General features: G+C 37.2%; 1 protein-coding gene across 2 annotated transcripts in view; it reads right to left on the reverse strand.

Annotated features, from left to right (window-relative positions):
- Nucleotides 1–12,029, reverse strand: part of DYNC2H1 (dynein cytoplasmic 2 heavy chain 1) — a 183,624-nt gene that overhangs the window by 73,259 nt on the left and 98,336 nt on the right. For both annotated transcript variants that reach the window (XM_087757020.1, XM_087757019.1), the window contains exons 75-77: nucleotides 11,146–11,218; nucleotides 6,887–7,047; nucleotides 2,136–2,261 (exon numbers count right to left, since the gene is read on the reverse strand). In XM_087757020.1, coding sequence (XP_087613146.1) covers nucleotides 2,136–2,261; nucleotides 6,887–7,047; nucleotides 11,146–11,218 — 360 coding nt within the window. The remainder of the gene's footprint in view (nucleotides 1–2,135; nucleotides 2,262–6,886; nucleotides 7,048–11,145; nucleotides 11,219–12,029) is intronic.

Raw genomic sequence — 12,029 nt, forward strand, 5'->3', positions numbered from 1 at the left:
GATACACACTAAATAATAAGATTGCCCCCAAGGCTTCTCTTCTCCAGACTGAACAATCCTAGTTCTCTCAGTCTCTCCTTGTATGACATATGTTCCGGTCCCTTCATCACCTTCATAGCCCTTTACTGGACTAGCTCCAGTATGCCCATGCCTCTCTTGTACTGGGGAGCCGAGAACTGGACACAGCACTCCAGATGTGTCTCAACAGGGCTGAGCAGAGTGGAAGGATCACCTTCCTCGACCTGCTGACAACACTCTGCCTAAAGTGGCCCAGGAGGCCAATGGCCTTCTTTGTCGCAAGGGCATGTTGCTGGTTCATAGTCAGCTTCTTACCCACCAGGATGCCCAGGTCTTTTCTGCCAAGCTGCTTTTCAGCCAGTTAGCCCCCAGACTGCCTGGGTGCCTGTGGTTATTCCTCCCCAGGGGAAGCACTTGGCATTTCCCTTTCCTGAACTTCACAAGGTTCCTGTCAGCCTACATCTCCAGTCTATTGAGGCCCTTCTGAATGAAAGCACACCCATCTGTTGTATAAATCATTCCTCCAGTTTTGTATCATCTGTACTTGCTGAGGATGCACTCCATCCCATTATTCACATCATTAATTAACATGTTAAACAATGTTGGCCATAGTACAACCCCTGGAGCACACCACTGATGACTGGCCTCCAGCTGGATTTTTTGTCGGTGACAATAACCCTTTGAGCTCTGCAGTTCACCCAGTTTTCAATTTACCTTACTGTCATACAACTGAGTGTGTATTTCATCAGCTTGTCTATGAGGAAGTTATGGGAGACAAACAAAGATATGAAAATGATCCACAGCCTTGGAAGCAGGAGATTTAAGAAAAGAAAACAAGGGAATTTAAATGCTGGTTCAAATGCAATCATCTGCAGCATGCATCCTCTGATACATCGAGTTCGGCCAGAAGACAGCTAAGGGCAGTCAGTTGTAAGCTGTAAAGCTATAATCTTCATATTGATAAAGTTCACATTGATCAGTGTGTCAGAAGACATATATCATCTGCTGAAATGGAAAGACTGTGAGAACTAAATTTAAGTACCTGGATGGAACTGAGCTATAAATAGGCAGGTCTCTCTTAAAAGGACATTCAAACATATGAATTACATAGCCTCACACTTGCTAATGGTATGCAAAATAGACAAGGGGAATATGCTGAGTCAAACATGAGCAAATCTCAGTCTATATTAAGTTCAGCAGGAAGTTTAACATCTTCAGTATTATGTTCTTGTGGAAAGAATAAGAAACTTCTGATATATATCCATATTTAAATACTTACAAGATCTGAAATTTTATAATCAGTAAGAGGCTTACAAACACTTCCTTACTGTTACTATTGTGTTCAGACTAGATGACACATACCAGTATTATCTTGCTTTGCCTTTCCCTTTTTTCAAAAAGGATTATACGAATGTTAAAAAGACACATGCGTGCCACATGGTCATTGCTAGACAGACAGAAGATAGACTCCAAGCTCATGTGCATGGAGTACACTTTACAATCATTAGAAACTGGAAAACTAAGATTGCCGTAACTGTTGATAGGAATTCCCCACCTTTCTTTTTTTGAGTTAGTTTGTTTTGTGGATTTCACAGTGATATACACGTAAAGTCACTTTGATCTAGTTAGCAAGTTAGTGACTTTATATGCCATAATTAAGAGTGTGTTTCTATAAAACATTAGACATTTTAATTTCAAATTAGCAAAAACCTCTTCGTGACTAAGACACAAGCTACACTTAATATAAAAGAACTAATATAAAAGTCCTAGAACTGAAAAAAAAAACCCCAACAACAATAAATTTAAGCACACACAGATTCAGAGTTCAGCAAACATGGGCAGTATCCCATAAGGTACCAGAAGTTCTAACAGGATCATTTGTTGATTCATTGTGGCGGAAATAATCTACACTGTATGAAAATTAAAGCGCTCGCACAAAGGAAGAAGCTGCTTAGATCTGAAGCACTTCACCTTATTCATGATTGAGAAAACTGCAAAGGTTTATTTTTAAATTGTTGTAATTTTAAACACCATCATGGAAATGCCTGAAATGCTTCAGAAATGTTGCACACTAATTTTGTCTAGTTTCCAATACATTCTTCTCTAGTTCCCCTCACCTTTTCCAATACAGGAAGCCAAGATGTAACAAGATGCAGGTTCTTTAAACACAGCCATTCTCCATTGCGTGCACATTCTTTTAAAGTTTGAATAGCCAAGTCAGCTTGGCCTTGGCCCATTGCAATCTGAAATGAAAGACAGTTGTATCAGGAATTTATCATACCTCATCTAACAGCTAAATACAAAATTGTGTTTCCAAGTTAGACTGCATATGCAAAAAAAGAAGGTGTGCTAAAGATAACCAGAATTTTCTCTAATGTGATAGGCTACTAAAGTAGGGAAAAGATTAATGAAAATGTAGGTTTTTCTTTGCAACCTATCTAACCAGAGTTTCTTAAGAAACACCATTACCTAGTCTTTTTATGGAAAAAAACATACATAATTTGATGACAGTGATGGTATTCCCTGGGAACTCAAAATGTAATTTAAATATCAGTGACTGAACTATATTACTGCATAACTGCTGATACAATAAAAACAAGAGATAAATGAGAACAAATTTTCTTTTGACTGTAAGTTAGGAGTACTTCCTTTGAAGAGAAATACTCAATTTCCTATTGAGATGACTGAAAAACTAAGGCTGCTCTCTTTCTAACTGGAAAATATGAATAGCTTAACAAACACTCCTTTCTTCATTTTTTATAGTACCATATTGCTGCTAAAATAAATTCGGATCTTCAAATGGAAATACAAAGATCCAAAACGGAATTTTCAGATAAATTAGTGAAAAACTGAAAATAAAGAAATGACTTGTTCCATGGCACAATTACTGCAACAATTGATATTAGACTGTCTGTAGAGTACACTCACCTTAGTTCTCCTTTAGAATCTAATTGGAAGCTATACATAAGAAAAAGCCCTAAACCAAACAGGTTGAAAAGAAAGTGGTCTTAGCAAATCTGAAAAGTCTTGTCTTGGCATTACTGCTATAGCAAAATATAACTATTGTGATTATTATGAATTCATCAAATATCCCTTAAGAGGAAATCTACCCTGTCTTTTTTATCCTAAAACTGTTCTGAATCAAAGAAACTTAGGGCCTTAACTTTATATGATGATACAGGTATATCTTCTGCCTAAATAAAACTGAGTATAGTATCTTGAAATAATTTAAAACAGCCAAAAGAAGATAACTGAAAGTCACCAGACAATATGGTAGTACACCACACAAATTTAATGGTCTGTTCTTTATCCCATATGAGAAATGATTCAATAGAGAAGAAAAAGCTGATCTATTGAAATTGCATGAGAAAGTGCAGGAGAAAATAACAACAACAAAATATTCTCATTAGTAAGACAACTTTCAGATGACTTAGCTTTGAGTACCACTCCTTAATCAAATACCATACCATGTTACATTTTAAAAGTTCAACATGTAAAGGGTATTTAGAGATAAACACAAAAAGCCATGTGGTAAAGTAAGAAATATGGATTCTGAAACATTCACAGCTAGATAACCTGGCAGTAGGATCTAAATCTTTACAATTTGATGGGAAAAATACATTACATCAGTCCAGGAAAGGAACAATTTCAAGGATTATTTAAAAGCAACATTAAACTTGACATTTTCCATTTCTATGCTAACCAGTGATCAGCTAGATAACAACTTCCCTCCCCTGAATATCTCAAAGGACAGCAGAAAATAACGTTTTACAGAAATGTATAAAGCCTATTGGTACTGTGTATTAGGAATATTAGGAAACCACTTGGATCAAAGAGTAATTAAAGTTGGAATGGATCCTGGAAGGTCTCTAGTCCAACCTTCTGCTCAAAGTAGGGCCAGCTATGAAAGATCAGACCAGGAGCTGAGGGCTTTGTCCAGTGGACTCTTGGAAACCTCCAAGGATGGAGACTGTACTGGGAAATCTGTTTGACTATTCTCATGGTGAAAAAGTTTCTCCTTATATCCAGTTGTAACCTCTCTCGTTACCATTTATGCCCATTGCTCCTCTCCACCATGCCTGATTGCAAAGAGCCTGGGTCTATTTTCTCAGTAACCTTCTTGTAGGTATTGAAAGGCTGTTATTACGTCATCACAAAAACTTCTCTGCTGGCAGGGCACAGTGCTGGCTCATGTCCAGCTTGTCGTCTACAAAAACTCTCCAGTACTTTCCAGCAGAGGTCCTCCCCAGCCAGTCAATCCATTGCCTGTATTGTTGCAAGGGTTTCTTCTTTCCCAGGGGCAGGACTTCACATTTCTTGAGTTCTGTAAGGTTCCTGTCAGCCAAGGAGGGTTGTGAGCCCATTGCTTGGTGGGGCAGGGCACATAGTGACAAGGCACATGGAAAAGGTTGACGTACTCAATGCCCTCAAACCTTAGTCTGAGGTTTCACTGTTGAGGCTTGTTCTCAGACTTCCCAGGTCTCCCAAACCTACAAGCAGGAGTGAAGCAATACCCACAGTAGAGTCAGAGATATTTAGGAATCACTCAGCACACTTAGAAATAAAAAAGTCCACAGGATGAGATGGGATGCATCCAAGAATGCTGAGGGGCCAGCTAATGTCACTCCTTGCTCTCATCTTCAAAAGGTTATGTTGATCTGGGGTGTTTGCTGATGAAAAAGGAAAACGTCACATTTATCTTCAAGAAGGGAAAGGAGGAGAAAGATCTAGGAAATTACAGGCTGGTCAGCCTCCACTCAGTCCCTGGGAAGGTTATGGAGCAAGTCCTCTTAGAAGCCATTTCTAAACACATGAAGAACACAGAGGTGATAAAGAGCAGCCAATATAGATTTACAAATGGCAACTCATGCCTGACTTCATTGCTTTTTATGATGACTGCCACTGTGGACAAAGGGGTGCCAGTTAATGTTCTATACCTTGACTTTAGTAAGGCTTTTGACAGAGTCTCCCATCTCCTCCTTATCACCAAATTGGAGAAATATGGGCTGGAGAAGTGAAAAATAAGATAGCAGAAAAATGGGTGGACTGCTGGGCTCACAGGATGGTTAGTGGTGCAGAGTCCAGCTGACAGCCAGTAACTAGTGGTATTCCTCAGAAATCAGTACCAGGACAAATACTGTTTAACATCGTCATCAGTGACCTGGGTTATGTGACAGGGTGCACTCTCAGCAAGCTAATGGATAACACCAAAGGGGGTGGGGGGGAGGGCGAGCAACCAATATGCTGGAAGGCAGGGTTGCTACTCAGATGGACCTGAACAGGCTGGAGAAACACTTTGGCAGTTCATGAAGTTCAACAAGGCAAATGCAAAGTCCTGCACCTGGGATGGAATTACCCCATGCAACAGCACAGGACGGGGTCTGCTTAGGAAGCAGCTTTGGAGAAAAGGAGGCCCTAGTGGACAACAAGTTGAATGAGTCTACAGTTGGCCCTTGCAACAAAGGCCAGTCCCATAATGGGCTGCATTAGTAAAAGCAGGCAGCGAGTCCAGGGAAATGATCCTTCCCATCTCTTTGGAACTTACGAGATCACATCTGGAGTACTGCATCCAGTTTTGCACTCCCCAGCATAAGGCAGACATGGTCATACTGAAGTGACTCCAGAGCAGACCACCAACATGGTCAAGGCACACTGAGAAGGGTTTGTTTAGCCAAGCAATCAGGAGACCTTCTTGCTGTCTACAACCACCTGATTGAAGAATGCAGAGAAGATAGAGCCAGACTCTTTCAGAGGCACATGGTGACAGGACATGAGTCAATGCACACAAGTTGGAACACGGGAAATACTGATTTGATATCAGGAAGAACATTCTCCTGTGAAAGTGGTCAAATACTGGAACAAGTTGCCCAGAGATATTGTGGGATCTCCGTCCTTGGAGGGGGGCCCTCCCCTCTCTGAGCAGGGGGTTGAAGTAGATGATTTCCAGAAGTCTCTTCCAACCTAGGTTATTCTATGAATTTAACAGCTACAGTAAATTTCTTCTTAAAAAAAGAAAAGTTGTTTTCAACATCTCTGCATGGATCCAATTTTGAAATGGACACAGAAAATATAAAGTGATTTCTTAACATTTCTTACAATTCCTGATTAAAGTCTACTCAAGGGGAATTATCTTCACCCAGTTCAGTTTTGTGTTGAATGAAAAACAGGGAAAAAGTTGTGTACCATGACAAAAAACAACTGTTATATTGGCTAGGCAAATAATTTCGGAGTTGTATGCCTGTTCCTGAAATCTGAGGGCTTTCCCACATGGTCGATCTTAAACACTTTTTTAAAAAGACTTGGAATTTAAGAGTTCTGTTCACAAACTCCCATCAAAAATGAATTGGTTAACATTTACTTGTAAAATTTCTCAAAATATTTTACAGAGTTTCACAAAATACCAAAGCATTCACAAACACTGAACATCTGATTTATGTTTTCTGTTGAAGAAAGAAATACGTAAGTTCTATAAGCAGAGGAAATTACGAGGTCTAGTTTTCAGTGGGTTTTGTTCATATTTCAATTATTCCACACTAAAAAAGGTAATGTTTCAGCATGTATAACAATTCTCAGTCTCTTTTGTTCTCTTCCATCTATCTTCTCATTTTTCCCTTCTCCAAGTTGGAGGAATGCCTCTTGTGTGGATTCTGCTTCTGTGAGAATCACTAATTGTGTGTCTCTTCTCCACCCCATTTTGCCAATAGAATCAGAAGTTAGTGGCACCTATCTAGGTGGGAATAACAAGCACATAGACACCAAACTATGTTTTTACATACTAACTTCCTTAAAAGCCAAGGTAAAACAGATATTACTACTGTGAAATTTTAAACATTGTGGGTTTTAATCATTATGCTTATCTAAGACTGACCTGATGGTAGCACTCAGTATTTCTTTCAGCACCGGCAAGTTCTTGCAACTCTTGAGAAGGATCGGCACCAGGAGAAATAATTATCAAGACAGGCTCAATTTCCAGAGTTTCTTTATACAGACGTTTCAAATTCAGAGGCGATGGAGATAATTCTTTTATTCCTATAATTAGAATTAGTATGGAAATATAGTGACTACACAGGATGGAGTGCTTCATTAACCACTTTAAAGGTCATCTGACTTTCAAAGTTCTGTTTCATGCAGACCATAAAACTGGTCCTACAATGAGAAAAAAAAAAATCCTTACAATAGGCAGGTAGAAGGCACCCTATATTGACAAGAAAAAGACACAAGCACCAAAATGGTGCCTGGACTTCCAGCTTGCAAATATAAATGTCAGTCTTTATTTAGAGTGCAGTCTTCAAGAAAACATACAAAAAGAGAAGAGCTGGAATATAAGAATATGAGAAGCTATGCTATTTGCTAAAACTAATCGCAGTATATATGTCCATGTGCAGAACTTCTCTCCTGTATTGTCCCGAGAGCCTTAATTATTAGACTTTGACTTTACACAGTTCTTGGTTCTACAGTTACTTTACTCTATTGTTTGCTTTAATATACAACTTAAATGTTTAGAATGTTGACCTAGTATAGGCAAGGCATTTATACACGAGCCAAAGCTATGTGTATAAGTGTATCATAAACTTAAACAGTGTTAACCACATATTTTCTATGCATCTTTAGACTGGTCCTTAAATAGTGAAGTGTTAGGTGCAAAGGGAAATCACAACATAAAGCAAGACAGAAGAGCCCAAATCAGTGACAGCTATGCCACACCTACTAAAAGATGGAATACGTATTTCCTTGAGGGCACAGTCTGCTTTCAGACTTGAGTTATTAACTCCACATAGAATACTGTATAATTTGAATATAAAAGGTTAGGTTGGCAAAGGTTAGTATGAGGTCTGGGTTCTCTGCATCTGTACAGAGACTCTAACAGATGCAGCTAAACAGATAAAATCACTATCAATCAAAATGTTTTTAAAAAAATTGAATTAAACAAGACTAATATTGGAAAACATTTTCATTTTACATTCTAGGTGTGTAGAGGCAATATAAGCAGGGATAAATATATAAACTGACGTCATAAGGCAATTGATATGGGCAGCTCCCTTGATGAGTTCTGCTGCTCACTGCTAATAAGCCCTAAACCCTAGAAGATCCATAAAAGAACACTGAAATTAAAGTAGGGCTGTCCTGAAGCATGCTCAGCGAGTAAGACTATTCAGGGATGCTTAACTGTCAGAATCTCAAAAATGTCTGACAAATATCTGCAAGTTGTTTCTCAATGAATCCTGTATTGGCCAAATTTAGATGCATTTTCAGAAGGCCTGAAAAAAAGCTTACACTTTGAATGAAAGCTGCCCATCATACTAGCTTTCAAGTCATTCCCCCAAACTGAGGAATATAATAACATTTTTCACAAATACAAGCTTCTCCAGATTTAACATTCCCTTCACTAACATAATAAATGGAAATAGCTACGCTATTGGTGGGGAGGAGAGAAAGAAAGAAAACAGACAAATTAGCTAAGGAAAAAAACAAAAAGAAACTTGATATATATGGAGAAATTGCTTTGTTTTTCTCTGACTACAGTCATAATTCAAGCTACTTGAATCACTCTAAGCAATAAAAGAAGAATATCAGGAAGTAGAACATGATAGCATTCTCTAGGGTAAGAATGTTTATTTCAGTTAGTTTTTATGAAAGAGTGCTTACAATGTTGGAAATGGAATACAGTATTATGCCTATAGTTAGAAAATCCAACATCAAATGTTTGGTTTTGTGGACGAGGACCACAAGGAAGAGCTACTTGTGATGCGTTCTGATATTTGGGCTATAAACCACTGTCTTGCACCTTAAGCAAGTTACATCTCATCAAATCCCTCTCTACTGAGTTGAATTCACTGTAACTATATTTCACTGTTGAAGTATCAAAATATAAATGTTTCCCTATTAATTTAATATAAATATTAAAACATTACATAAAGCATTATTAGAACTTAATCACTATCTACATAAGCAATAAAGATCTATTGAAATTAACACCAAATTTTACATTAACATAGGAAATCAAAACTTCTAATCAAAAAAACACAACTCAATGAGCAATATGGAATGATTTGGAAGTATACTGCCAATATGATTTTTGCTACTACGCTAATACATGCATTTCAGTACAGCATGTAAAATAAAGAAATAAGCATACTTTGGGTACCCACAAAATACATTTATAGAAAATTCTTCTGAACTTTATCTTGAAAATAAATTATTTTAATCCCCCTTCATCCATAAATTTAAAAATATATGTAAAAGATTAAAAAAGGAAAAAAAAACATATCTGGATAAAACAGAAGTGGAAGGTTTTCTTGTAGGCTATTACAGTTCTTTTGGAACTCATTTTTCTCACAGGAAAAGAGCCAAAGGAGATTGGAAACTTTATGGTTCCCTTTTGAACTAAGTGAAACAGTTTGTTTAAGAAGTTTCAGAGCAAGGACCCTGAAAAAGACATGATAGCAAAAATATGAAAAAAATATTCATACCACTTTTTTATTATTGGAAAGCGCTAGTGATGATTTCTGACATGATCTCAAAATAAAATCTCACTGATATGCATGAAAAATCTTTGGATGAAACCTTGCCTACAAATGGAGTCAATGGTATTCTGCCTTCCTTGGTGAGGCTGTAGTTTCATTCAACAAAAACCATAAACCATTCCCTTGTGGAACGCCTCCAGGGAACTGGTATCAAGATAGACCTAACCAATTTATGTAATACATTAAGATTTGGAAGACAGTAAGTGCACCCACTTAAACTTAGTCTGAATTCAGGTCTCTGCTAGGCTTTGAGACACCTATACTGCAGATTGCACTTGTTATTTGATTGTAACAGGCAGGGACATTGTCAGTGTGGGACCTGTATACTCACCATGATGAAAGTACCCTCTCTATCTACTAATAATGTTTGACAGAGCAGGCTAACCTTACTCCTGAAAATTCTGGCCTTGGCAGACATGGAATGAATTTTGACCAACAAATAATGCCCACAGACAGAGCATAAAGAGGGAGTAAGATAAACTGTCACACCAATGCCATTTAAAATATAAGAATCGGAGACCTAAACTCATACCTTATCTTATACTAATAAGAAATTACACATATTTCAAGAACTTAAAATTACCACAGTCATTGTTTTTTATGTGTAACTCATCTATTGCATTATCATGCGAATTTGCCATCTCAGGATCATTCAAACTGCAGATCTTCACAAGTACTGGAAATGTAAGCCAAGCCATATTACCTTGGCAGCCTATGAGTCAATTTTCCAGGTTCATTTTCTACCACGTTAAAAACAGCTTTTGCCACTTAGATTTAAGGTCTTTACAATCTAGATCCTTTCCCTTCTGTTAAACCCACTTCTGTCCTGACACTGTACCACATTAAAAATAACAAATTCTCTTCAAAAGTCGCCCTACTTAACGCAGAGGGTGACTTCTAAAACTACAATGTCCACCCCATTGAGACACTTGTAATTCATTTTCCATATGCGTATAGTCATTAACTGCTAAAAACTGAAGGAAGGCTTTGGTGTGCTCTATTGCAATATTAAGATTATTTGGAATCTAAGTCCCAAACTTGGGATACAATAGACCTCAGAGAGGAAACAGATAGACTAGAACAAATAGACAATCATAGTACTGAATCACTCTAAATCGTGTATTTCTAAACAGACAGTAAAAATTGTATTACAGTCCGAGAGACTGACAAAAATTACTGAAAATATGGTACAATCTTTTGAGATCCAATTTACAAAATCTCAAACCTAATGGTTTTTAAATGGTAAATGACATTAAATGAAACAATCTTTTCAGAAAATTTGTCTTAAGAAAAATGCTGCAGTGTAAAACTTACAGAAAACCAGCTATTGTCCTTTCTTAATTACTCCAGTGTTCAAGAATTCATCATAAGAATCTGACAGAACTTTTATTATATTTTAAATCACTATGCAGCATAAACCAAACCATTTTAAAAGCACTTTTAAATAATACTTTACAAGAACAAAATCAGCAAATCCATTTACAGCATGTTTTCAAATCCTAAAACCTGGGGATTCCATAAGAACTATAAAATAAAACAGAAACATAGGACAAAAAAATACGTAATTGTTCTGTGGAAACACTGTGGTGAAAAATTAACTTACCTAGGGTTTTACATGCAAAAAGAGCCATGGCACTCTGTAGCCTGTCTGGTCTGACAGCCTGGACCACAAGTACCTTAAAATAAAATATATTCAGGTGAGATGAGTTTATAAAAGTATATTGTGACAATTTAAAAAGCAGGACTTTTCTAAGATGACTGAATTCTATAAACTTCTCTTTAGAAAAAAGTTATATTCTCTGAATATATAGATCATTCCTTACCAAGATAATATAATGTAATTGTTCTTTTGTAAGTAGCTTGTCCTATTAATAGCATCAGAAGATAGATCTACATCTAATGTCTATTTGTAAGCTGGAACTTTTTCTACAATGTTTTACAAGAAAGGTAGCTATGTGGGTAGCTAGAATGACAGAAAGCAAAGTTAGCTTTATATTGGTAATCTAAACTCTATACATGTATTTAGGCAGCAACTTCCTAACCGGAATACTAATGTTTCCGATTTCAGTGCAGTAATACAGTGAAATAATCAGTTTTGAAAGAATTTCCTTTGTTTAAGCATACCTTTAGAGTTTTACATCTAACTTTTTTTTCCTGAGACTTTCTGACTTTCAGACCTCCTAGTTATGCAGATGCTTTTACTGTTCTTCAAAAGACTACAGAACATGACCAGCTCATCAATTCAGATACAAATTAAAATAGCAGTTTCCCCACCAGCTACCTTTTTCAGTTAACTTCCTGCAAATGTTCAGTGCAGGCAACTGCAGGCAACTATTGCAACTTTAGTAGAAATGATTTGTTAAAATCACCAACCATTCTCCTACTCCCTTACTTGCAGACCTGTAAGCCACAATTCTGAACCTACTGTCACATTCCAGTTTCCAAGTCTGGAATATCTGTTGTTAGTTTTGGAAGAGAAATTTAACT

This window comes from Nipponia nippon, unplaced genomic scaffold (assembly GCF_047370975.1).
Source record: "Nipponia nippon isolate SJK-2023a ecotype South Korea unplaced genomic scaffold, ASM4737097v1 scaffold_2, whole genome shotgun sequence".
Lineage (NCBI taxonomy): Eukaryota > Metazoa > Chordata > Aves > Pelecaniformes > Threskiornithidae > Nipponia > Nipponia nippon.